The 25,095-nt window shown below is 29.5% G+C and overlaps 1 protein-coding gene across 2 annotated transcripts in view; it reads left to right on the top strand.

Moving 5' to 3' along the window:
* The window catches only part of LOC107164961 (max dimerization protein 1-like), a 176,428-nt gene that overhangs the window by 126,972 nt on the left and 24,361 nt on the right, over window positions 1-25,095 (top strand). For both annotated transcript variants that reach the window (XM_089225567.1, XM_089225566.1), the window contains one exon: window positions 8,913-9,027. In XM_089225567.1, coding sequence (XP_089081693.1) covers window positions 8,913-9,027 — 115 coding nt within the window. The remainder of the gene's footprint in view (window positions 1-8,912; window positions 9,028-25,095) is intronic.

Genomic DNA, 25,095 nt, shown 5'->3' with positions numbered 1-25,095 from the left:
GGTAGGTATACTACAACCACTATGTAACCGATGAACATTTATTTATATTTTCAATTATCTGCGTATAAATATTATTTATTATGTTTCAATTTATCTATTTATTTATTATTATTACATTTTTTTTTTTGACATCATGGTTGAGACTTCTGAGACTAGAAACAATAACAAAAACATGTGATGATTGTATTATGGTATCATAATATGATAACATGCAATTAGAAAGAGAATTTCGATTAAATTATTCATTAGTTTATTGTCCATTAACCATAATTTTTAATATTGTTAATGAACAATATTTTTGTAATTAAACAATAGGTACAGTACGGTTTTTAAAGAAAAAAAAGTCAATGCTTTTTATCATCGTCATCGTCTAAGACTTTGTTCCTAATTAAAAGATAGTATACAAGACTTGAGTAAAAAATAAAAAAAACAAAGAATTCGTAGTGTATGTGGAGAAATCCAGCTAAAGGTTTCAATTGAAAATATATAATTATTTGTTCGGTTTGTATTCTAAAGAATTTCAATATTTGTATACTTTCAATCATATTATATTTTATTGTGTATTTTCTTTTTATATAGTCACTGCGAGCTTCGTAAAATAACTGCTCACAGTCATAAGGCTTTTGGGTATTGCGTGGTTAGGTACAATAAAAGGTATTACTATGGAGATAATTCTAATATTCTACCACGACATATTATTGTCATGAACCATGGTCTCTTGAAACTTCTTCCGGAGATCAGTTGTAGTCAACTCAAAATACAACGAATCATCCCAAGAAATCGGGGTTTGGTGGGTAGGGAACGGACTTCACTAAGTTTTCACAGGATTTCTGTAAAACTTCCCACTCGACAGCAAGAGAAATAATAGGCCAATTAATAATAGGGCTTGAATACTTAGAACTACCTAACTTATATGGCGCGCGCGTTTGTTTAATGTTATTTCATTCTTCCGGTTTCGATATTTAAAGAGTACCTCTCTTATACATTATGTGTGCATAAAACATCATTAATTACCGCGTAACACGTGACTTTCCAAGAGGTTATTAATTTTTATTTTCTTCGATGGGTTTCCGCAGTGTTACGATGGATTATGCTAAGGAGGTTTGATAATTGATGTTGACTTTCGTTTCATATTTTCCCGGACTGACGGAAGCAATTAGAGCTTACAGAAAAAATAAATACGATATAATAATTATTTAACTTGTCACGAATTTCCATTGCAAATATACTCTGTGATAAAATCTAAATAAACTACATTTTGTAGTTCACTGTTGCTGATTGACTGTAGTATATTAAACTGCTTTTTTTTACTGTTTATATTATTATTTCAAAGGCAAGTGAATAAACGTTAATTAATTATTTAGTGTATTTTTATTCCTGCAATATAAGTCATATTATATAACAATATTATGCTATTTATGCTATTTATGCCTTAAAGTAAAAATACGTATTTTATCAACACGTTCATAAAACAATAAAATTCTTTTTTTGATTTGAATTATTAACATATTTACACCATACGATTGTTTTGTGATTGTAGGTAATATATTTTAATTCTAAATAAAATAAATGAAATAAATCTACTGTTATTCATAATTTAGGATGACGGTCGCTATTAAAAATTTAGACCACTGCCCATTGTATGGGTAGTATCATTCAAACTTGAAAGATCGTACTCATCATATGGTTTCTTTGCATCACAACAACTACACTTGGATAATAATACATTTATATTATTACATACTTCCATGCACAATACGTTATGTAGAGATGGCAACTGAGTAAACACGCAGCATATCATCCAGGATCCTCGCATCTCCCACCAAAAATTAAAATCTTCGTGATTCTATAACTCCATATTATAACAGTTAGCACCTTGCCAAACGATTTTTGACAAGAATAAGATCCGTTGCTGACCTGAGTTTTTAAAACTGGCTCTATCCGTTCACATTATAATTGTACATCAATTTTGTTTTAGTTTCAAAATGTCGTCACATCACCATAGCCGATATCACGTAATAAACGACTTTCAAAAATTAATTTACTTGATTATTCATAAAGAATAATGCGTCCAAGTGTACAATTGTTGTAACATGTATATTTCATTCAAATTATATATCGATTGAATGAGAAATCGGTAAGGCCGTTGGAAATTGTATTCGTCTGTAGCCGGTTAAGTTTGAAATGATTGTCCCATCTCAATAGCAGGACCCGTTTCTACCAATCATAAAAGCGGACTGACCTATATAATATTTAAGTATATTATATACCGTAAATTTAAGTCAACCGTGACACGTACCTTTATGTACTACACAATATAATATTTAATAAGCGTTTTATCTTAAAGGGATCATCTGCTAGTGCACTCACCGTAGAGTGGTCTCGCTCGAGTCACTAGCAAACTGTGTACTGATATTTACCACGTGTATTGTTTGGAAGTGTTAACTACATGTTACCGCAATAAATGATTGGTCACGTGAAAGCAGGTGAAATATTTTTTTATGAGGTGTATGACGCTGGAACAGCTAAACCTTTAAAAATTAATTGCATTTTGTAATATTAAACATTTTAGAAAAGTAAAATATTTCAAAGAAACTCTAGTCTAAACCTCAAACAAAATTGTCCACTAGATAGCAGACCTTATTTTTTGAGTACTCACAATTTAAATTTAAACACAGGTATAGATAATAAACTAGAATATTAGGATAAGTAGTTTAGAAATTATGAATTTTATTATAAAACGTCCAGTATTATTGAAAACATAATATACTACTTAAGTAAAATTTATCTGCATATATATATATTTATTATATAATGTAAGTGCATATTTATTTATATAAGTAAAGCATTTAATTGAAAATCTTTCACAAGAAAGCAATAGACTCGGTTAGACATTTCATAGTATATTATAATACTCCTAAATTAATATTGTTTCTATACAAACAATGTTTTTATTTAGTATTTGGAAATATATAGTTAACAATAAAATTGTCTAGTCGCACGAGTGTCATGTCATTTACTACTTTTATATTATGGCGTCAAAACGGTTTGAGATTAAATCGGTTTTAAATTCTTAAACTACATATTGCAAACGTTTTAACGCCATCATATAAACCCACTAATTATTCAAAGTACTTGTACTTACTCTATAATCTGTATCCGTATGTGAAGCATGAATTAAATGAATTGGCCTACTATCCTTGGTTTCCGATTAAATAAACTATATATACTAGGAAACACAGTATATCTTTCCCTGTTGGGAAATTTAGAGTAGAAAAAAATCTATAATACCGAGTGAAGAGGACCTGACAAAGAATCCAACGAAACAATTATTATTTCTATTTTAGTCAAAAAATGTACAAGTATAAGTAAAATATATCAGGCAATAGATTAACCATGGACACTCTTAAAGTTCAATGTTAATGGACTCACTAAGCTTTGAAAGCATTTTTAAAAATATATGAGTGTTTAATAGCTCAATATGACCCATAAAAAATTTGGTTAAAATTATGTTTTTAAATAAAATATAAGAAGAGCTTTTATGGTTTTATTTGAATTTATTATTTCAGATTGGTCTTTAACTAGTTGGTAACTTTAGATTTTTGATAACTATTAAGTAGGGTGATGGAAGGTGGGCATCTTGATACGTAATGTAGTTTGATTTTTTCACTACTAATATGATTATTAATGATGAAGTTAACTTGTTCTTAGTTTTATTTCTTTCGGTGCAGCATATTGTTATTTAAATATTATATTATTGTACGTATATATTATTGGATAATCATTATATTTTGAATTTCTTGATTTTTTTGAAAATTCATCCTGGTAAATATCTAGATAATACTACAATATATTTACACCATAAATTAATTTACTATATATCTGTTTAAAATCATATATATATCAGTTCTCGCTTGTTAGTGAATTGGAATAAATCGCTTACTTTACAGTTATTAATTTATTTCATTAAGCATATTGTGTTTTTACTTGTCAGCATCTTAGCTTTATCACATTGGTAATTAGAAGCACTCTCAGGAACAAATCGTCATCAACATTAAACGCAATGTGTACTTCCTTTTGACACATTGATCGGCACATCCGAGAGACTAAGTTTAGTTCCGTTAAGTTAATTTCATGCGTCGTGAATTTTAGTAAAACGTTGAATACAAAATATAATATATTTGTTGCATAATAATAAATTATAGTCCAAGTTTAAAAAATCTACATTCAAATAATCGTTGAAGTTTATCTCTCTCAAACTTGTTACCTTTCGATTCGATTATTTTAAGTGTCTTCTTTATTCGAATTCAAGTTTAAGTAAATTTTTAATTTCCTATTCCAACCTACCGACTTTAATACAAAAAATGCTTAACTAGATGTGAGAGCTTGTCGAAAGACTTTTTGATGAATTACTTTAAAGCAAACATCTTGTAAAACCAATCTATCATTGACATGTATATTATATTTATATTTACTGCTAACTCAAAAAATACGAATTATTCTTTCTTTGTCAATCAATAAATCAATGAAACAAATAAAATATAGTAGGTTTTCCCTAAAAAATAGAATTTTTTCACTTCAGAAATCATTCAAATATGAAATCATTGTAGTCGCATTTTTATAATTTCTATAAAAATATAAAATATAGCGATATATTAATATGTTATGTAGTTTTGCACAAAATATATCTGCTAATAACTTAATTTAGAGACTAGCACAAATAATTATAATAATAATACAAAAACATATTTTTATAAATTGTACAGTTAGAGGAAGAGGAGCAAAATAGTGAGGTAAAAAATCTATCTTATTATTATTGATTAAAGAAGGGCACTGCAGATAATTATATCGATGAGTCGTATAATTTCGCGTATTTTGTCACCAAAATCAGGTAATGTGCACGCTTTATTAAGATCTAATTTAAATGCGTGTGAAGAGAGAAGATTACGCCCGAGACATAATCTAGTAAATCTATCGATTATGTCTGTGCTTAAAGGTAACACGATTTGGTGGGTACGAGGAAAGGAGGTATGACAGCTGTCTGAATACATTTGCATGCGAAATCGGTTGCAGGTCGGAACGATTTGATTCCTAAAACGTATAACGCTTATAATGAGCGACTTAGCTAGTATAATATTATACTACGGTCCAAGGTTATTTTACGTTTATAGACCGGGTGGCGGGTGGTTGTCAGGAACTCAGGAGACCCACGAAAATTGGGAGGAGAAAAATTAATCCTGAAACCGGGAGATCTAAACTGTTATCGAGTGTGTAGAATAAAGCTCACACGCGTATTAATATGCGCGTATATAATAGCATTAATATGCAGAAATGGTAGGTCATTTTTGTCTTTCAATTTTTAGTTTATTATTTTAATGATCTAATCGATTTACCGCTGGTAGTTATTTTTGAATAATCGATCAGACAAAAATCGTGGTAATTATTATATTATAAAGATATCGACAAACCTTGTATCGATTTTGGATTTTTGTACCCATCGAAAATTTTCGCAAACACACTTAAAAGCTATTTGAGTTAAATATAAAAAGATGGTTCCGCCATCAACCCATATTATCAAATAATATATTCATGTTCCTCACACTTTCGATAGTTCAATGACTAAAAAAGAAAATGATCGATTTACCATATCCATACACTTTCCAATAATTTATACCTTTCAAATCCATGATACCTTTTATCGCTCGAACTCATTCGCTTTGTTTCGCATGCAGTTATTATTTTCGATCTTCCGAATATTGCCTTGACCCCCGTGGGCTGTGGCTAATATCATATTGAGATCGTAGGTATTCCGCATTAAAATTTGTCGTATAATAATATAGGTAATAAAATAAGTGCATTATGAACGATAATTTTATATCACATTACATGTAATATTATTATTATTATTGTCTGTGTTATAAATGGACGGTGGTCACTGAAACCTAAAAGTTCTTGCATACGGTTTAGCCCGATACTGCACGTCAGGCGCATTATAAATTATTATAATTATAATATATTATATCATATACTCGCCGTGGCGCCCACCATTTATGCCACATCGTGTCATGTGAGTCTTATAATAATTAATAGTTGGTATACTCCTCGTTCAGAGATTCTTTGATTTTCGATGTCGCTTCTGCTGCCAATTTCTATAATAATATGTACCCCAAACGCGTATACAGTGTATACGCAAGGTTGAAATTCCGGAAAATATCGATTTCCGGTCCTCTGTGGGTGGCGAGGGTCGTATTTTTTCGTTCGTAAAATTGCGCAATCCCGCAGAACCAATCGGATTTTATATATTTAATTAAATACTGGATGCTGCGTAGACGTAAAAAATAACCTTTTTAACCAGAGGAATCCGAGACGAGCGAGTTAAAAATAAAAATAAAATCCACCTTTATATCTGCACAATATAAGAGACAATATATGCATAATTTTCAACGTCGACGACATAAGTGATTTTATAGTGTTGACGTGGAAGGAATGATTATTTTAGGCGTATAACATAAAATACATAGATAATCGATATCACTAAAATAATTTCTTTTGTCATGTGAAAACTTTTCATAATATATACAATTTTACTTTGAACATATTAATTAATATGTTTCATTATATTGTATAACTATTTAACAGATATATTATATGGTTTGAACCGTTTTGGTCATTTTCGAAATATATTAAGACATAAGAAAATTTAACAAATTTAACTGACCCATATTATATAATTTTACTTATATAAATCGAAACATTTATTTTAAACTTACAGCAGATTTATATGATGAACATAATGTCATCTTTTATCATAAATTATCTTGAGGTGCCTACACTTTATACAATAATTGCAAAAACAAGTAAATAAAACCACAATACAATATATAATAATATTGTCTTGTATAGTGCAATTTTTAATATACATAGATTTGATTACCTACCCGAAATATGCAATTGTTATTCAATAATGTTATACAATACAAGTTTTCAAATATTTGTAATAAAAATAGGTATTATATAATATATATATATATATATATGCACACTATTATACTTTTAGCAAACGCTAGTAACGGTTGCTAATAAAAATAAAGAGAAAATGGAACCTTTACTTCCAAAATCCATTTATTTTGTTGTATATTTACGCGATAAAATAGGAACTTAAGGAATGCTTTTCTATGAAGCATTTTATATCTAATTAAAAATATACAATGTTTCTAATATATATTTATTTTTATATGAAAAGTTAAATAATCGTTAAAATCAGTTAAGTAAATTGGACTTCGTGAACCAAATTCTCTACATTTTGTCTTAGACGGGTAATTATTTATAAAAGTTTAAATATACACACCCTATTCTGAAGTTATAGCATTTTGTTTGGTACCAAAAACTTGAAACTAAATTTCAAGGCAGGGGCCAAAGGTCTATTGTTATAAATAGCATTCTAAAGCCATTTTTATAGATTACTGTCTGCCGAGATTACCTTGCGATCGAAAACAATCGTAAGTTTTCTGGCGCCCATTTGTGTCTGAAGAAAATAATATATATATATATGAATAACACATATAACGTTGTATGCACTAACTTATGGATATACCAGATATATTTGTGCATAGGTATAAATAGTATACAAACAATAAATGAAAAAATATTTCGTTGGATTAATTGTTATACAACCAGTGTTTTTCGGTGCATATAATTTCAGTTGATTTAATATAAATATAAAATTAATTATGTTGATCAATTCCTAAAACTCAAACGATTTCCATTAAACTGAGAACATAAAACTAAAACAAAAAAAATCGAAAAAATAACAATGGCTCGTCTGTTGATTATGCGGGAGCTTGGGTAATATTATTCAAATACAATGACAAAAGAAAAGTTATTAAAACAAAATTGTCCAACAAGCCTTTTCCCCCCCATTGATTGTATTTTAATATTAAGGGCTTTTAATTTTTTTCTGGTTCTATTTTACACCAACATTATTACTAGGAAAGATCAGCCAGTGTAACATATGAATATTTTATACAATGTATGTATATATAATATATATGTATACCTATAATACATTATAAAGCTACATTATATTTGGATTATTGTAATTTACTTAATAGAGCGTTTCATTACTACATTTTTCTTGTAATATTAAAATAAACATTTTGAGAAAAACAAATTGTATTAAGTTAAAAAAAATACCAAGTCATAATAAATTATTTTACGATAATATTCGAGGTAAAACATTATAATAAATAGTAATTCATTTTTTTTTTTAAATTATTGTATGTCAATATTTTAACTTAATTTTTTTTTAATTGATCTTTATATATAACTCGACAGCAAAGGCCATTAATTAATCTCCCTAATACTAATTACAACTTTTCCAATTTTTTTAAGTTTACATTATGTTACGTAACTTAATTTTATCTTAGTATTAATATATATACAGTATATTATACCATACACATAAAACGTTTGGCTGGCTTAATATACAGATATATTATTTAGAATTACTGCTTATATAAAAAAAAAATTTTTAATGAAATATGTAAAGTAGATATTGGTGCATTAATACAGTTATATGCAATAGGTAATAATAATGAACTAACAATGCTATACGTGAATAAATTGTATAGTTTTATTTCTTTGTCAAATGCGCGCACGTTATGGGAACTGTGTTCAAAACTATATTTCCCACAATATAAATTATAAACTAAAAAGGTCTGAATTAATTTAATGAATTAATAAGTGTACGAGGGTAAAATAACGTCTTTTAACAAACCCTAAAGCTATGGGATTGATTACATTTTTTTCGTTGAGATAAAAAATCAAGTATGGACTAATAATTGACTATATTATAGCGATTGTTTTTTATAGGTAACGTTAAAATTTGCTTAATCAATTATTTTCTGTTTCAGGCGAGCTCATCTCAGAAACTGTTTAGAAAAGCTGAAAGAAATGGTTCCGCTGGGTCACGAATCGTCCCGGCACACGACTTTGGGCTTGCTGACTAAAGCCAAGCGGTTCATAAAGGTAATACATTTATATAATTGCCAGTCCCGTGGTTACTATCTGGGGACGTAGTTTTTAAAGAGAAATTTTAAACCCTTTCGCCATTAATAGGTATCATGCGTATATAATAGGCTCGAGAATTATACAGCTGCAGGATCGCTCAAAGGATTTTTAGAGTACCTTTGAGAAAACTGCCTGGTGACCACATCAAATTGGCCCGCACATATAATCAACGTTAGCCAATAATGATCGTATTTCTCGATGTAATGATAAAGGGTTAATCTGTACTCTGCGCAGATTGCAGAGCCCATAGACGAGGGGTTGGAGTAATGGAATGGCTACGGGCAAACAAGAGTCGGTGGTATGAAAGGATGCGATGAATATCTATGCGTGCATGCGCGTGTTATTGTGTGCGTGTGTATACTTATATAAGGGATTAAACGTAATAACTATGGATATAATGTAAGCTATTGGGTGTTTCGAGGGAGCGTTGTGAGGGTAGCTGCAGTGTTTGTGTGTATATTTATAGGAGAGACAGTTTTAATGAAACTGGATGCTGTTTTTGGTTTATAATATGCGGCTGACTTTTACACACATATAATAATATATAGGCACGCAATACGTGGTTATTATATAATATACATTATACACAACGAAACCAAACGCTTTCCTGTTAGCGGAGTAAGATAGATAGGTAACTGTTGTGTATGAAATATGATAGTGCCATATAGGATGTTAAATGCATATTACATACATACAAAATCGGAATGAATACGTTTTTCACGTCTTCCAATCACATTACGATGGAGCCTATATATACCAGTATAATAACACACACTCTTGAAGCAGTGCATAGAATTATAAAAGATTTAAAAAATGATCTTCAAGTAGATATTTAAAAATTCCAAAAATAATATTTTTAATAACTGCGTTATTGAATAAAAAAGGGATAGATATACTTGGTAAATCATCCTATACATTGGAACCTATATATATACATTTTTAGTTATACTACTGTATAATATTGTACTGTAACTTTGTAATAGATTTTAAAAAATAATTCTTATTTATTTTAAGTGTTACACTCCAGATGCTTAAAAATTAAACTCCTCCATCACATATCTAAAGTTCATTATTTTGTGTTGGTTAAAATTTGAATGTCTTTATACTATAAAGCCAGAATGGAGGAGGAGGACCAATGCACTTGATGATAATTCTTGAAAGACGTATTGCAATTGTTTTAACAGCTGCGAACGCAATGAATTATAATGGATGTTCAAACCAAAATAAATTCAGAAACTATTTGATTTTTCACTGAAATGTTATCGTTGGTCCTTTAACACTACATTGCTTTTTATTTAGTAGATACAAAATGACTAACCAGAAAAAAAGTATGTTATACTTCATTTCTCTTGAAAGTATATAACATTAGGTAAACTCCACGTCTTAAACTAATACATACGTTCCTTGCGTTTAGAATAATTAAATCTAATGAAAAATCAACTGGATTGTGATTGAATTTATCAGTTTAAATTTTTATCTTTATTTATTTTTATGTATAATAGAAAAATATAAATCGAAATCGTTACATATTAATCCCAGATTTTCCATTTCCATATAATGATTTCACGGCGTAATTATACGAGTTTATTTAACTTATAACATCGTAAGAGAGGGTTTCGTGAATAATTCAAGACTAATGGTTTTTTTATACTGCACGCTATGTATAGTATACGTCCCCAAATAATAATTATTACAACGAATACAATGTCACATATTCCCCTCGCAGTTATCGACGTGACGTCATGGTAACACTGTGTATTTTTTGTATTATTATTTTTATTCATTCAAACCGTTTAATTGTATACAATGTCGGACAAAAAACTAGTAACCACGTGTCAGATAATTATTTTGTGACCCCAACTCTAAGGGCATAAATAGAATGCTATTTCTATGCGATAAGAGAAAAGCTTTTACTGTCTCGCATGTAGCACCTTTAACCTGACTATACGGATGTGCTTTTAAAGGTGACAGTTTTGATGTTGTGTCGACTCTAAAGTGTCATTTTTTTCATTCTTTTTCTCTCGAAAGTAGTTTCACTAAAATAAATTCTTGAAAAACATTTTATAAATATATACTATATGAATTGTAGTTTTATCAGTATTATTATTTTTACATTTATTCTTTCTATGGTATTTTTTTCGTCCCTTTTGAGGGCATTGTCCATTATTTTGATTGCTAAAAAACCTGACATAACTCATTGGGAAACAATATCGTTGATATCCATTTTATAAATATATAATGTGTATAAAATATGTACGTTATAGAAACATTTTTGAATTGTTTTATATTTTACCTCTGAAAATAAAATAAAAATTATACATTTATTTTTTCTGCGAATTACTGAACATAATAAGATTGCACATGACGTATTCGGTATACCTACATGGCTACATATAGTTGTACGTACATAATTACATGAACATATTAAGTAGCTTCGGGATATTATTGTAGTCCGATACATTTGAATATTCAATTTCATCACACCACATTCTCCTTGGGTCAATAAATTATTTTGTACACAAAAGTCATATTTAATTCAATATCAGTATCGCGTTTCCTATATTGTTTTATTAGTAAAACATGGTATATCATATTATATGAATGGGTTTTCGTCAAAATTGACATACGTGCATTTTTTACAACTTTTCAATAGGAAAAAAATATTTTGTTCTTTATTAATTAATAATTAAATAGACCAAATATCAATTTTAATTGAAAAATAAAAATTTTTATTAGTTGCTAAATATTTTCAACAATTCCCTTTTAACAAATTTTAATATTTTGATAAAAAAAAAATAATATAGTATAAACACTTATATTAATTATATATTTTATAAATAAAAAAACAAAAGTTGTTAATAAAATAAAATAATTATTGGGGGTGTAGTTTCCGGGCGGATTAAGGCGTCAGTTGCGACGCGCACCGTCGCCGGTTTGAATCCCGGTCATGGGTGGCATTGTTTTCCGCGTAGTTCACGCAGTCTGGAAAGAGAGGCCACCGCCCCCCACCCGGGCATAGCAGAAACCTTATGGGTGCCCATTCGAAGTTCTGCCAAACATCCACGTGTTCCAACCAACAGTTCCCTCCCTCCCCCACAGTACCACAGGCTAATAATCCTTGCTATCGATGCTTCAACCCCAATAAAAAAATAATTGTTATTTATTTGTCACATACAAATGATGTTATTTTGTTGTATTAAGATAATTAGAGAGGAAAAATAATTTGTGATAACAATATTAACGTACACATTTGGCATCATAGTTATATTTATAAAGGTACCAAGCATTTATTCAAAATCATTTATATATGGTCTAAATACCGATTAATATATTATGAATATTTAAAAAAAAAAATATGACCTCTTAATCAATAACCAACGTGTCACATGTTTACATATTAAGATACATACCTAATACATTTAATAATGAAACTATTTTGATATAATATATGAAAATTAAGTTCCTTTTTACAAATTGCCATTAATATACATAAATATTATGTTATATTCAATGTATGCTATTTTATTGTGTGATTTAAAAAAAAAATTCTAGGTGGTATTGTGACTAAGACTCGTGAAAACTGACGACCCTAATCAATATAAATAAATTAGGTGCAACACGCGTGTATTCTATTATAATGTGGTTGATTCGTTAAATTAGTTGATTGTTTAATTTTTTTTTTTTTTACGAGACCAACCTAATTCAAACGCATTTATTTCGTGATATTTTAATTTATACCTTGGTACTACCTGTGTGGACCTATCATCTATATAAATTACCATTTTACTTGCATATTTAAACACGTTGAACACGTACAATATCAGTTATCACAAAACAATCTATTTGTCTACCTATGTTTATTTGGGGTTTTTGTTTTTGCTTTTTCCCTATTTAATACAGCGCCTACTATATATTCGGGTTTTCCATCAAATTAATTGAACGACAATTTGTCAACAACCCGAATATGGCACGTGAATTATTCATTACCAGATATACACATATATTATAATATACGTATAATTAGAGCGTGACTTGTATTATTATGAATATAACACGCGAATATAATATGGGTGTACGTATATGATGCAGGTTAGGTGTTGTTTTGCGTAAGTACTCACGCACAACTCACACACAAATAATCACGCACAAACATTTGACATCGAAATAGCCTGTCGTTTTATATTTGTGCGAAAGGTCGTCGTCGAAACCTCACAAACGTCATAATATAGGTATACAAGTAGGTATACAATAATATAGAGACCGTGATTTATTAATTATACTCCGCTGGCGGGAAATCGAGACTTTCGATCCGCATTATAGAAAGTATGAAAAAAATATATATAAATATAATATAATATAAGACACATAACACATATATAGTAGGTAATATAATTATGCTTATATACATAAACTTTTGGCACGCGCGTGTACTTCATACGCATCCCGAGGATTAATAATTATTTGCTACTCAGCAGAGTTGTGTCAATAGAGATGGAAGTGGCGGCATGCTAAGGGTTAGGCTTCGCCGTTATATTTATATAATATACACGTTTCGGCTGAACAAGAGACATTCGTACGGCATCAATCATCGAGGTCGTGGAGGTTATATTAGGGTTGTATATACAGTCCATGCAGTCGAAGCGCGACGTACATTGCTCAAATATATATTACATGCACACGGATCATATTTTTTATCGTAAAAAATGTATTAAATGTTGTCCTTAAATTTAAAAAAAAAATTAAAGTTCGATGGTATGGTTCTTGGCTAAGATAAAAAAAATATATTTATCACTGTACAATATACCTATATCATATATGTCCTTATTGCGCACCGGAGAGATAGAAACTCGGGAAAAACGAACGTGCTTTTACCCCACGTTTAAGCATTTGCATACTAATTATTTTAATGTATAGAATATTATATTATTATTATGTCGATGTGTACGCATATACTTTATAGTGTCACGTCACATGACGTGCGTAGCGAACGGTCCGTGACCAGATAAAAAAATGAATTTGATCATAAATCAAAAAATAAATATTTTTTGTGCGTGGTTTTTACACGAGTTGTATGTAAATCCGCTTAACGTCGATAATAATGTTTAATTATATTCACGTTTCACACACGATACACGAATCAGAGCGATTCAATATTTAGTAGCTAATTAATTCGATCATCTCGATTAGTAATATACTAATATCGTGTTTTTTATTCCGTTTATAATATATTATATTTTATTAGATTCGATTAGAACACCGCATTTAGAATTTAGATATAAGAGTGTTTTATGTTGCATAATCATCGTAGGACGGTTAAAACTAGTCCCTAGTAACTTATTCATGTCTATTGAGTTTAAGCGAAGGTACCTACAACATTAACTGATCTACAGCCCATCGTTTCTGTCTACTTATTCGAATTACTTTCGTTATTGTGCCAGTCAAACCAAAAGAACTTTTACAGTGATCAGGACTGAGCATGCGGCGGAGTGGAGTAGATTGCGGCTATAGATTTATATCATACTCGGATTGTTCGGGATTGCAGGCGCCGTAGTCTCCCCGGGATTTTCTATTATTAATTTGGACGGGTGGTTGAGTAAAAAAAAAGAGAGGGGGAAATAAATAGGAGGAAACGAAAGAGAGAAGTAAAATAATAATAATAAATTTGGGATTCTTCTTTTGTCGTTGCCGATCCTAATACCGCCGTTCCGGTAGTAGTTTGAAGTCGAAAATTGGTCTGCTAAAGAATATAACAATAATATTAAATTAAATAAAAAACTGTACCATCCTTTTTTTTTTGGAAGGATGTGTTAGGGAGGGGAAAGCAGCGAATGGAAGACTTTTCTTTTGTGTTATTCTAGACACACGTAACGACTACCCAAAGACGTAATAAAACTGTGGCTTTATGAGACGTGGTGAAATCACCAGAAACCGAGGGTTGAAAAGGAAGGCCTTATTTAAATATTAAACAGAGCGTGTAAGGAAAAAGTGGATTCTTTCGGACTTGCTTCGTTTTCAGAGTTCGTACAAGCAAATTGATAGTTTGTGTATTGGAAACAGTTTTCTTTTTCTTTATTTTATCATTATTATTATTTAGTTTTATTTTTATTTCCATTACAAAGTGATTGGGAAAAGGGAATAAAAGAAATTCCTGTCAGAATTAATTTAAAAAATATTTATCCTAACGTACGAGCTTTTGTTTTCTAGTAAGATTATATTAGAAGATTTAAGTCATAAAATTATTATGTGTAGAGTGTACTCAATGCTCAACATACAATTAAATATAAATAAAACGTTTACTTTTAGATTTTTGTCATTTTACACCATTTTTAAATGCATCAGTTCAATAATTTAATGTTGTATAATACATGAAACTATACAATTTATAGTAAAAATATAAAATATAAATTTTATTTTATTTTAATATCGCCAAACTCATTTGTTTGATTATCAGTTTTAGAAATTAAAACAAGTCAATTATCACTTTGTTCATTAAATACATTCATGATTTTACTTGAAGCATTAGAATATTGTATTACATTATAATTATTACACGGTCTTGAGTGTTTAGTATATTACAACATAATATTATTATTATATGGATGTATAATATTAAAAGCGGCATTCGGCGTTTCGCGTTTGAATACAACTCAAAGTTTTAATTCCCTTCTGATGGTTTTGACTTGGCCCTTTGACGGTTTGCAAAAATATTCGTTGACGTCATGCGCGCCCGCTTACTCGTACGCATATATTTAGGTATGCATTTTACGTACATAATGCACAGTCGTGTATGTTTCCTCTCTCTGCAGTGAGTCAAATTAGCATGCTCCGTAGACAGTATTCATACATACGTCCCACAAAATATAATATATTTATATATACATATATATTTCTAAGTGATCAATTATCCTTTCACATTTGCCTACCGTGCGTATATAAATATTAAATATCGTATACACTCATTACCAGAGGTGGCCTCGTGTGTATATATATATGATTTTACTCCGAACTTGCGTGCTCGAACACAGTATGTGTATGATGTGTAATATAAATACGTACGCTCCGACAAAGTTCTGTTGCGGTCGACCTCCTCACGTTACTCCCGCCGACAAAACTACTCCGAAATCATCGTCCTGACTAAGCGGTGACGGTAGATTCCATTGTGAAAATAATATTGACGCGTTCGTCTCGTTGAAACAATTATAATATGCTCGACACACGTAATTTAGACGTGTCGCAGTACCTACTGCCGTAGAGAGTTTTTAACAAGTATCTATACACATAATATAATTAATGATTTATGTGAGCGAGCGCAGCAGCCACAGCCGTAATTTATTATAAGCACAATTTTATGTACAGTATTGATGTGGTTCAAGTTTAATCGTCGTAACGAATTTGGAAAAATAAATATATTTTCGTATAATGTATAACCATCTACTATTTAATATTTAAATTCGATATAGGCACATCAAATAAAGTACACAGAAATAATATACGATTTAGTGATTTTCAAACCTAAATTTTATTTTCAGTCAGCTTATACGGTTTTGTTGAAAATGTTCGTCTCCGGTTTATAGTATAAATATATTTACATTATTTCAAGCACAATGCTTGTGACAAAAAAAAATCAATTGCTTACTCTTTTAAGTTCTATTCTTATTATTAATTTAATGTTCTGAAGACGTAAGTAAATAAAATTATTCAGTTATTAATATAAAGTAATACAAATTATATATAATTAAAATATGATTTGTGTTTTATTTAACAAAAAATATTTTTAATTATGCATAGAAAAACACGTTACAGTTGAATTTAAAAAATTAATATTGGTATAAATGACATAAAGTACGAGTATTTGCATAAAAACCATTGAATACAATAGATCTTGGAATATTATTAAAAGTTATTGTAAACACCTATATTCATTTTTTTGGGTAAAGAGCAGTCTTTCGATAAAAAGAAAAAAACGATAACGAAAAATAAAAATTAGAAAAAACGAGTATTTTTATGTGAAAAAAAGTTTTTGTCAAAATCAGTTTTGTTTTGTTTTGTTTTTTTTTTTTTTATTCGGTCGGCACCGAAGGCCACTGGCTGATGTTTGATAATTAAAAATTATATAAGATTAGTTATTACAATGATTTTGTTAGTACATTACATAATACGTTTTGTTTTTTTAATGTGACTCAAAAACAAATAATTTTAGATAATTAAAATTCTCACCAAATATTTATTCATAATTTTCTATAAATGTAATAATTTAAAAAAAATATTATTAAGCCCTCTTTTTGAGCTATATGTCGATATTCTCAATTTGTATTATTTTATATTCTATAAATATTGATAAAATATTTTTTCTGGGTCAAAAAGCTGAATTTAATTCAAACTTAACTCTTAGATTACTTACAGTAATCCTTAGCCGAATGATACCAACATGTCTACCTTTTTAAAGTAGTATTATTGATGTTCATTAATTATTCAAACAGCTATAAAAGTTTCAAAGTTTAGGTTTGAACCCGATAAAGCAGCATTGTATTTGTCATCTATTGAAGAGAACAGATACAATTATTTAGTAACAAGAATATAAGTCATTCTGTCTTTCAGTAATCAAAAATATTATACAACTGAAAACATGTTTCATGTCACAATGTTGTGACATTCATATTACATTCAGTGATAAACATTAAGATATAATATAATATAGGTAATGTAAATACTAAAAACATTATATAATTTAACCATTTTCAAATTATTGATTCTTATTTTCCAATCGCTCACCTTTTTTTCTTTGTATTATCAAATCAATATTTAAAATACCAAATTCTACCTAATTTGATATTATTTTTCTAATAAAAGTTTAGAAATGAAAACTAGTCTTACATTTTTAAATTTACTTATTCACTTTTTTTCTTCGAGTCACGTTTTCTTATTTTATAATTTTTATAATAATAAAAGAGGGTATGTTCACTCTCCGATCAACTATAAACGCATTGTGATTTTGAGTGTGCAATGGCGTATAAATACCGAAAGATTTCTGGTTTGTTGTTGCGTTTTTCCCTACACATTTGATGGATAATACATTTTGAAAAAAAATGAACATTTCACTCAAAAAGTTAACGAAAAGAAACCTTACCTCAAATTCTCGTACGTCATGATATAAATATACATATTATATTATATATGGATTCACGGATGCGAGTATAAATTGTGTATCTATATATGTATACAATATACATATGGTTATTCATATAGGTTACCTTAGAAAGTAGACACTGGACAAAAAAAAAATCACATACCCGCGTTAGTTGAATATTTATTATATATACGCACAACCATCCCTTACAACTTCCATCTGCAACGATTTACACGTGGATATACACTCTAGATGATATATACCTGATACCTTGTATCTGTCTATATATGTATATATATATATATATATATATATATATATGTTATGATCACAGTGTTTGGCTGTGATGAGGTATCAATAATGATTTATAGTAACAAATGCCCATTTAATATGTACAAAATCGTTCACTAAACATGGAACGTGCAATTGCTCACCTCCATTTTTTAATCAATAATTTAATGATTATTAATTTAACTTCTGATTTTTGCAATTTTTTAATATACACAATGCTCCATTCTTAATTTTTTTATGGTATCTTACTTAAGGAAATTGCTGAGGTGATATAAACTTCTGTTTTTCAAATCAGAATTTTTTTACTTTTAATTATTTAGTGGATACTTTTTCGGTGGTCCCGCAAAATGTTAACTAGTTGTTTTTCAGTTAATAAAATGTTTATACTAAGAATAATAATCCTTAAGAGTGGATTTTTATGAGTATAAATATATTTGATCTAGTATTTATCATAATTGTATATCATAATATTTGTAAAATATATGTAAAATATTGATAGATTAATATTAATTACTAAACATTTTTAATCACCGTCACCTCTTTCAGAACCCAATGTCATGAACTTGTTATCCTTAATATACAAAGTTAAATAACTTAAAAAATGATCATTTAAATTTTGATTTTGATATGTCTAAATGTTTTAGAAAACTTATCCGCCAAATAATTATCAGGGGTTCTCATTTGAAAAAACTGAAATTTGTATTTTCATGTAACACTCCTTAAGGGATTAAAAATTAAGAAATTCAAAAAATCAGATTTTGAATTATTGCAATATTATGGTATAATAATATATATGGGATGAATTATATATGTTTATTATAGGACATAGATATATATTATCCAGTAACAATGTTTATGCCAGAAAAGGACACCAAGCACAAAACACAATATATATAATTCACTACTGCTCCGTTGGCAAGTATATGTAGTGTGTATGCACGGATATTTTTTCACTTTGTTGAATATCGCAATCCCTATATAAAGTCTTATAATATGTTAAAAACATTAAGAAAAAAATGGAAAATAAATTATTAATTCGCATAACACAAATTTAACATTTTACAGTTAATTATTTACGATTAAACTCTTGAAGGCTATTATTGAAGTCAATTGTGGTTATTTGAATACATTATAGTTGTTATCATACTTATCACCATTTACCATCGTGTTTTTTTTATGTATAAATAAAACGTGTATATAATATGTAGCACAATCGAAAGTAACAACTGTTGTTTACCTTCAATTCACTTGTTGACCTAGAAAAAAGTGACGATCACACAATGTGCTTCAATGCACAATAATATTATACCTAGCTGAAGTTTTAATATTCAGTACTATTGATTAAAGGTTTACATGGACTTAAATATTGTAAATTAACAAGTATTATGTTTTAGCCTTTAGGTTTTATAATAAGCATTATTTTATTTTTTTTTTATTTGACTTACAATAAACGTTTTATAACATGTTTTATTCCTACTAAAATAAATTTTATTCTAAACATTTTCTTCATTATAATGTTCAATATTAAAAAAGAATAATTATTGTAATGTTAATATACATACATTTAGAGCCCGAGTTTTGGTTTTTTATGTTAATCATTAAATAAATACGCAATGTAAATATTAATTATGACCTAGCTATTACAAAAACAAGAAATTGAGTCATATTCAAAAATAATATGGAATTTCAGACCTAATTGTATTCGTAATAGAAAAGCAGTCATTCCTTCTTCAAATGTATTATTGCATCATACAGTAATTAATATTAAATACAAATCTTAAGTCCAAATGCTAATTCTATCATGTATTGTTATTGTAAGTGTCACGAAACTTTCTCGCCGTCTCTGCAGGGTACGTGACTGGCAGTTGTAAGGTTTTCTGCGCCTAGAGATTCTAGAGGTTGTCGGATATGTGGATGTTTGATGGATAATGGCCAATGGGTATACATATTACAAAACTAAATGATATATATGGTAGGAAATATTTTTTTCCACAGTACATTAACCGATGAGTAAACTTTTTAGCCAACAACGTTGAGTGATTTAAAGCATATATATAAGAATATTTGTGTGTGAGAGAGAGACTTTTGATCATCGCAGTCTAACAAATAACCGATTAAGTATACGCATATCTGCTTAAATGGCCCGTACTCCATCTAGTTTTCTTAACGATGCAATTGCGGTAGTGTGATAAAAGTTTTTATTTGTTTTTTTTTTTAATCTATATAAAATCAATACATCATGTATTCTCGTTGCCCCACTTGTTTTTAAATATATATAATAGTCGTCTCGTTCGAAAAGTACTTCCCTCCCCCTTGTCGTGATTTTTAATGACCTTGTTACGTCTCCTCTCTCTCTGCATAGGTATATGTGTGTGCGTGGGAGGAGGGCGTGGTGTATTACATTCCAGCGAGGTTAAATCATTTTTAGTCATTTGTAAGGAAAAACTTGACAAAACGATCGACTGCTCGCCTCTGTTCGTCCGTCCATATTGCCGGGTGATTTATGGTTTTTAACCCTGGGATTTTGGTCTCGAAAATAGACAAGTAATAAATGGCACCCGACGGCTGTTGTTTTGCAAATCAGAAAGTTCGTCCAACCGTTGCTTGCAGAGATTTTTTTCCTTCTCACTTTATTTCGCTCACCCAATCCTCCCCCTTCATCTTTGGTCGTTAATATTACTTCCGAAGGAAAATTCATAAAGTTCGACCCCCTACTCTTCTGACGTATATAAAGTTCATTAATAAAGTTTGAACGAAAAGAGAGCAGAAAAAACACGGAACTTACATCGAAAAGAGATTTTTTTAATAAACATAGATATAGCACGAAACAACAATAACATCTGAATATAATCCGAAAAGCCTTTTTGCCTGTGCCAAGTGGGTGAGTTTTTTTAATGCAAAATAAATTCTTGAAGAATGTAAAGAGAAAAAGGTTCCTCCCTATCCCCCTGACGTGGTGCAACCGTCAACTACTATCCGTTATTCAATATTTCTTTTCTGCTTCAATGCTAAAAATGACAAATGAACTTTTAAAAAGTTATAATTTCCCCCTTGGCATAGCTTTTTTATTTTATTTTTTCGGTGTTTCTCGCATTTCTTTTGGATTTGTTGCCGTTTACTTTTTAAACAATGATAAGCGATGCGTAAATATGATGGTCTTATGTAGAAATTTCGTGAGCTATATTTAATGTACAGTTTTATATATATGTTTCGTAAACCACACACACACACACATTATCTGTATGATTATAATATTACCGATATACATATTATATATTACACAAAACTTACTAGAAATCGAATTTGGTACGACTAGCCACGCATTAGAATGACGTATAGCAGCGCATAATATATTATATTGTGTATACACCCAGTAAATATAGTGAGAAAAAGCAACGACCAAATTATTATAACGACGTATACACGATGCGATAGGAGTTGGATAGTAAAGGTCTTATCCGTTGGTGTATATATACAGCTCATGTATACCGAACATTGTCCCTGTCCTATTTATCTGTATATAGTTGGGTCCTCCAGGCGGTCCCCAAAGCACGGTGTGCGTCCGAAGTTCTTCGCACATTTGCAATTTGCGGATGACAAGACAAATGCGACTGAAGCGAACGGTCGAGTCGTTATTCCTCGTTTTTTTTCTTCTACCCTCCCCTTCACTTTCTCACACTATCTCTTTTTCTCTTTGTTTTGTTTTGGTTTTTTTTTTTAACGCGATTTCCCGCGAGGTTTCTGCCTCGGGTGAACCCAATTACAGTCGAGCGAGCATTAAAAAAAAAATGTGGTTTTACTAACCGAGGTCCGGGAATACTTTGTTTTCGTTCTATATATTATTATTATTATTATTAAAGTCCCGTGACTTCACATCATTCCACGCGGTGAAACGTCAACTCGAGTGTGTGTTATTATATAATAAACCATGCGCACTGTTATGCATATTGTATTTAATTAAGCTGGCAACGAATAAAAATATATTGTTTCAAACGTGTTTCATTCGTCAAAATTATTATTATAGCTAATACGTAAGCGTGTACGATATTATATTGAAATAATTCTGTACATAATATAGTACACAGGTTCATAAGCGTTTCATGAATAAATGCATTTTTAGGAACAAAATTAACTATTAAAATATTAAACTACTATTTTAAATCGTCATAGCAGTAAAGGCAAACATGCAATTTATATATTATATTATTAGTAGTATGTAAATAATCTCTTCATAGTATAATAAACTAAAATTAAATGTATTCAAAGTGAATTTATTAATTATTTTTTATTTTAAGGCTATTCTATATCTATTGTTTGGTCTCAAAAATAGGTTTTTTATTTTTAGTCTAACCATATCAATGTGTGTTATAACTTATAAATTTGTTTTGGTAATTTTATCGTGAAGTATCTAACCATTTCAACATACAGTATTGTACTATGTGGCAATAATATAGTAGTTGTGCAAAAACGATCGAAGGCGACAGTGTTCAATTACATTATTTACATTTAATGTGCGTACCCACACCATGTGTATACTGCAGAAATGACGGTATAGCTATTTTTTAATTATATACAGAGTAGATTTATGAACACTTTAGGTCCGTGGCATTACGGACCTTTACGCAATAATCTAATATTAATTATTTTGAGGGGAAAAGCTGCAATGACACGAAACGAATAAAAAAATAATAATAATAATAAAAACAAAAACCCTTGTGCGTATAAACTGCAGCTAAATAGTAGTTTTTATTTTTATTATACGATTAGTTTGAAAAACTATAAAATTCCAAAACGATCGATGTACCTCCCATGAATAGCGTTTATTATTTCGTAACAACTACATAATATGTTTGTGTATCATATTATGACTACCCCAATTGTGACTGATCGTGTGCCCATACACCATAAAACCAACCCATAGAAGATAAAACCAAATGGACTTTGTCGTTACTCGTTGATACGATTTCCATTGTGTTAAATTCACTATATTGTAGTTAAAGTTTCTACAAAATATTGAATTGTGTTGATAACCTACAGGAAGCATCAAAATGTGTGAAATTTTTAATTTTTTTCTGTGAAATATTCTTCAGTCAGTCCCTGTAAGGCGGAATATTAATCTGAAGTACAGGTTTTACGAAATATTTTGATTGATTCATATTACTATCTATAATATAATAAAATAACATAGTCATTTTTTAAAATGTAGTAACTTTCTACCTACTTATGAGGGAGGACAAATCGGGTTTGGTAAGATTATTTAAATAATTATATTAATAATGAAATTAAAAATTCAAACAAATGACGGAATGTTAAGATAGGAATGTTCGGTTCTTCACAGTTCACACAGACATTTTATTTTTAAATCAACTACGACTTCTTGACATGTTTTTTCTCCTGCATATTACTTTACCCAGTTGGTATGTTTTTCTGAACTAGCTATGTATAGTGTTATCTTCTTCAACTTTCCAAGACAACGGTAAATATATAATACAAATAATATACTCACAGCTGTAATGTGTACAACATTTGTTTTATTAAACTTAACATGCTTATTTATTCAATTAATTGTATTGTTTTCAAAAAATCTGCTTTTGCATATAATTAAATTACCTATATTATTATTATCAATGACCAAATGTTATTGAATTTTTTTTCTTTTTATTGACTATGATTAAGATGTCTATAATATCTGTATCCAGTTCCAAAATAAACAATGCACCATATTTTTTCAAATATTTGTATTTATAATTATCGAATGATTCGTATGTTCGAAAAATATAATATATATAAATACGTACTTAAACCTCAGAGGTCTTGAGTACTTTTAAGTGTTTTCATGAATGCATGTGACACCGATAATTTTTTTTTTGTAAGGGAAACCCGCGGCAACATATACCATTGGGTATGGGGGTATGGTAGGGGTTATTTTTGTGTATTTGTAGGTTTTTTTAAGTGCTAGGGTTGTAACACGTGTTTGTGTATGTGTGGCAAGAAAATGTTGCAATAAATCCCGGGAGGTCACTCATCCGGGAGCTAGCAACTGCGACCGGTACGTACGCTCAGCGCGTTTCCGCAGAACCACGCCTCACCAAGCCACAAACCGATAGTTTTGTATAAACTATAAACGCTTGTTAGTACAGTGAAAACTCTCTATAACGAATCTGAAGGGACCATGTGATTTCTTTCGTTATTGAGAGTTTTCGTAATAGAGAGTAATATTAATAGGTTTTAAATCAAACCAACCACTATAAGTTAACTTAATGTTATTTACGTAATATAGAGTTTTTCGTTATAAAGAGTTTTCACTGTATATACAAATACGGTACCTATAATATGATTCAGAGTTCAATGATCTATACTAATTAGGTATTTGTCAATAATTTCAGATACATAATATTTATTCAATAATAGTTTTCTTCAACAATGTGAAGTTATATAGGTATAATCAGATTTCAAAATCCAAAATTGAACAGAAAAATTGGTTCTGTAAATGTGACTAACGTTAAAAAAAAAAAAACTGTATAACTTGGCATTATATAAAAGCGAGGACGTTTCCACAGATATATTTGCGCTTCTTGTTTTTCAAGAAGTACACCAGTTCGATGACG

Source organism: Diuraphis noxia, unplaced genomic scaffold, assembly GCF_037042655.1.
Source record: "Diuraphis noxia isolate RWA-SAM2 unplaced genomic scaffold, SU_Dnox_SAM2 contig0004, whole genome shotgun sequence".
NCBI classification, from domain to species: Eukaryota; Metazoa; Arthropoda; class Insecta; order Hemiptera; family Aphididae; genus Diuraphis; species Diuraphis noxia.
The sequence above is the reverse complement of the archived record's forward strand: the minus strand, read 5'-3'. Positions and strand labels throughout refer to the sequence as shown.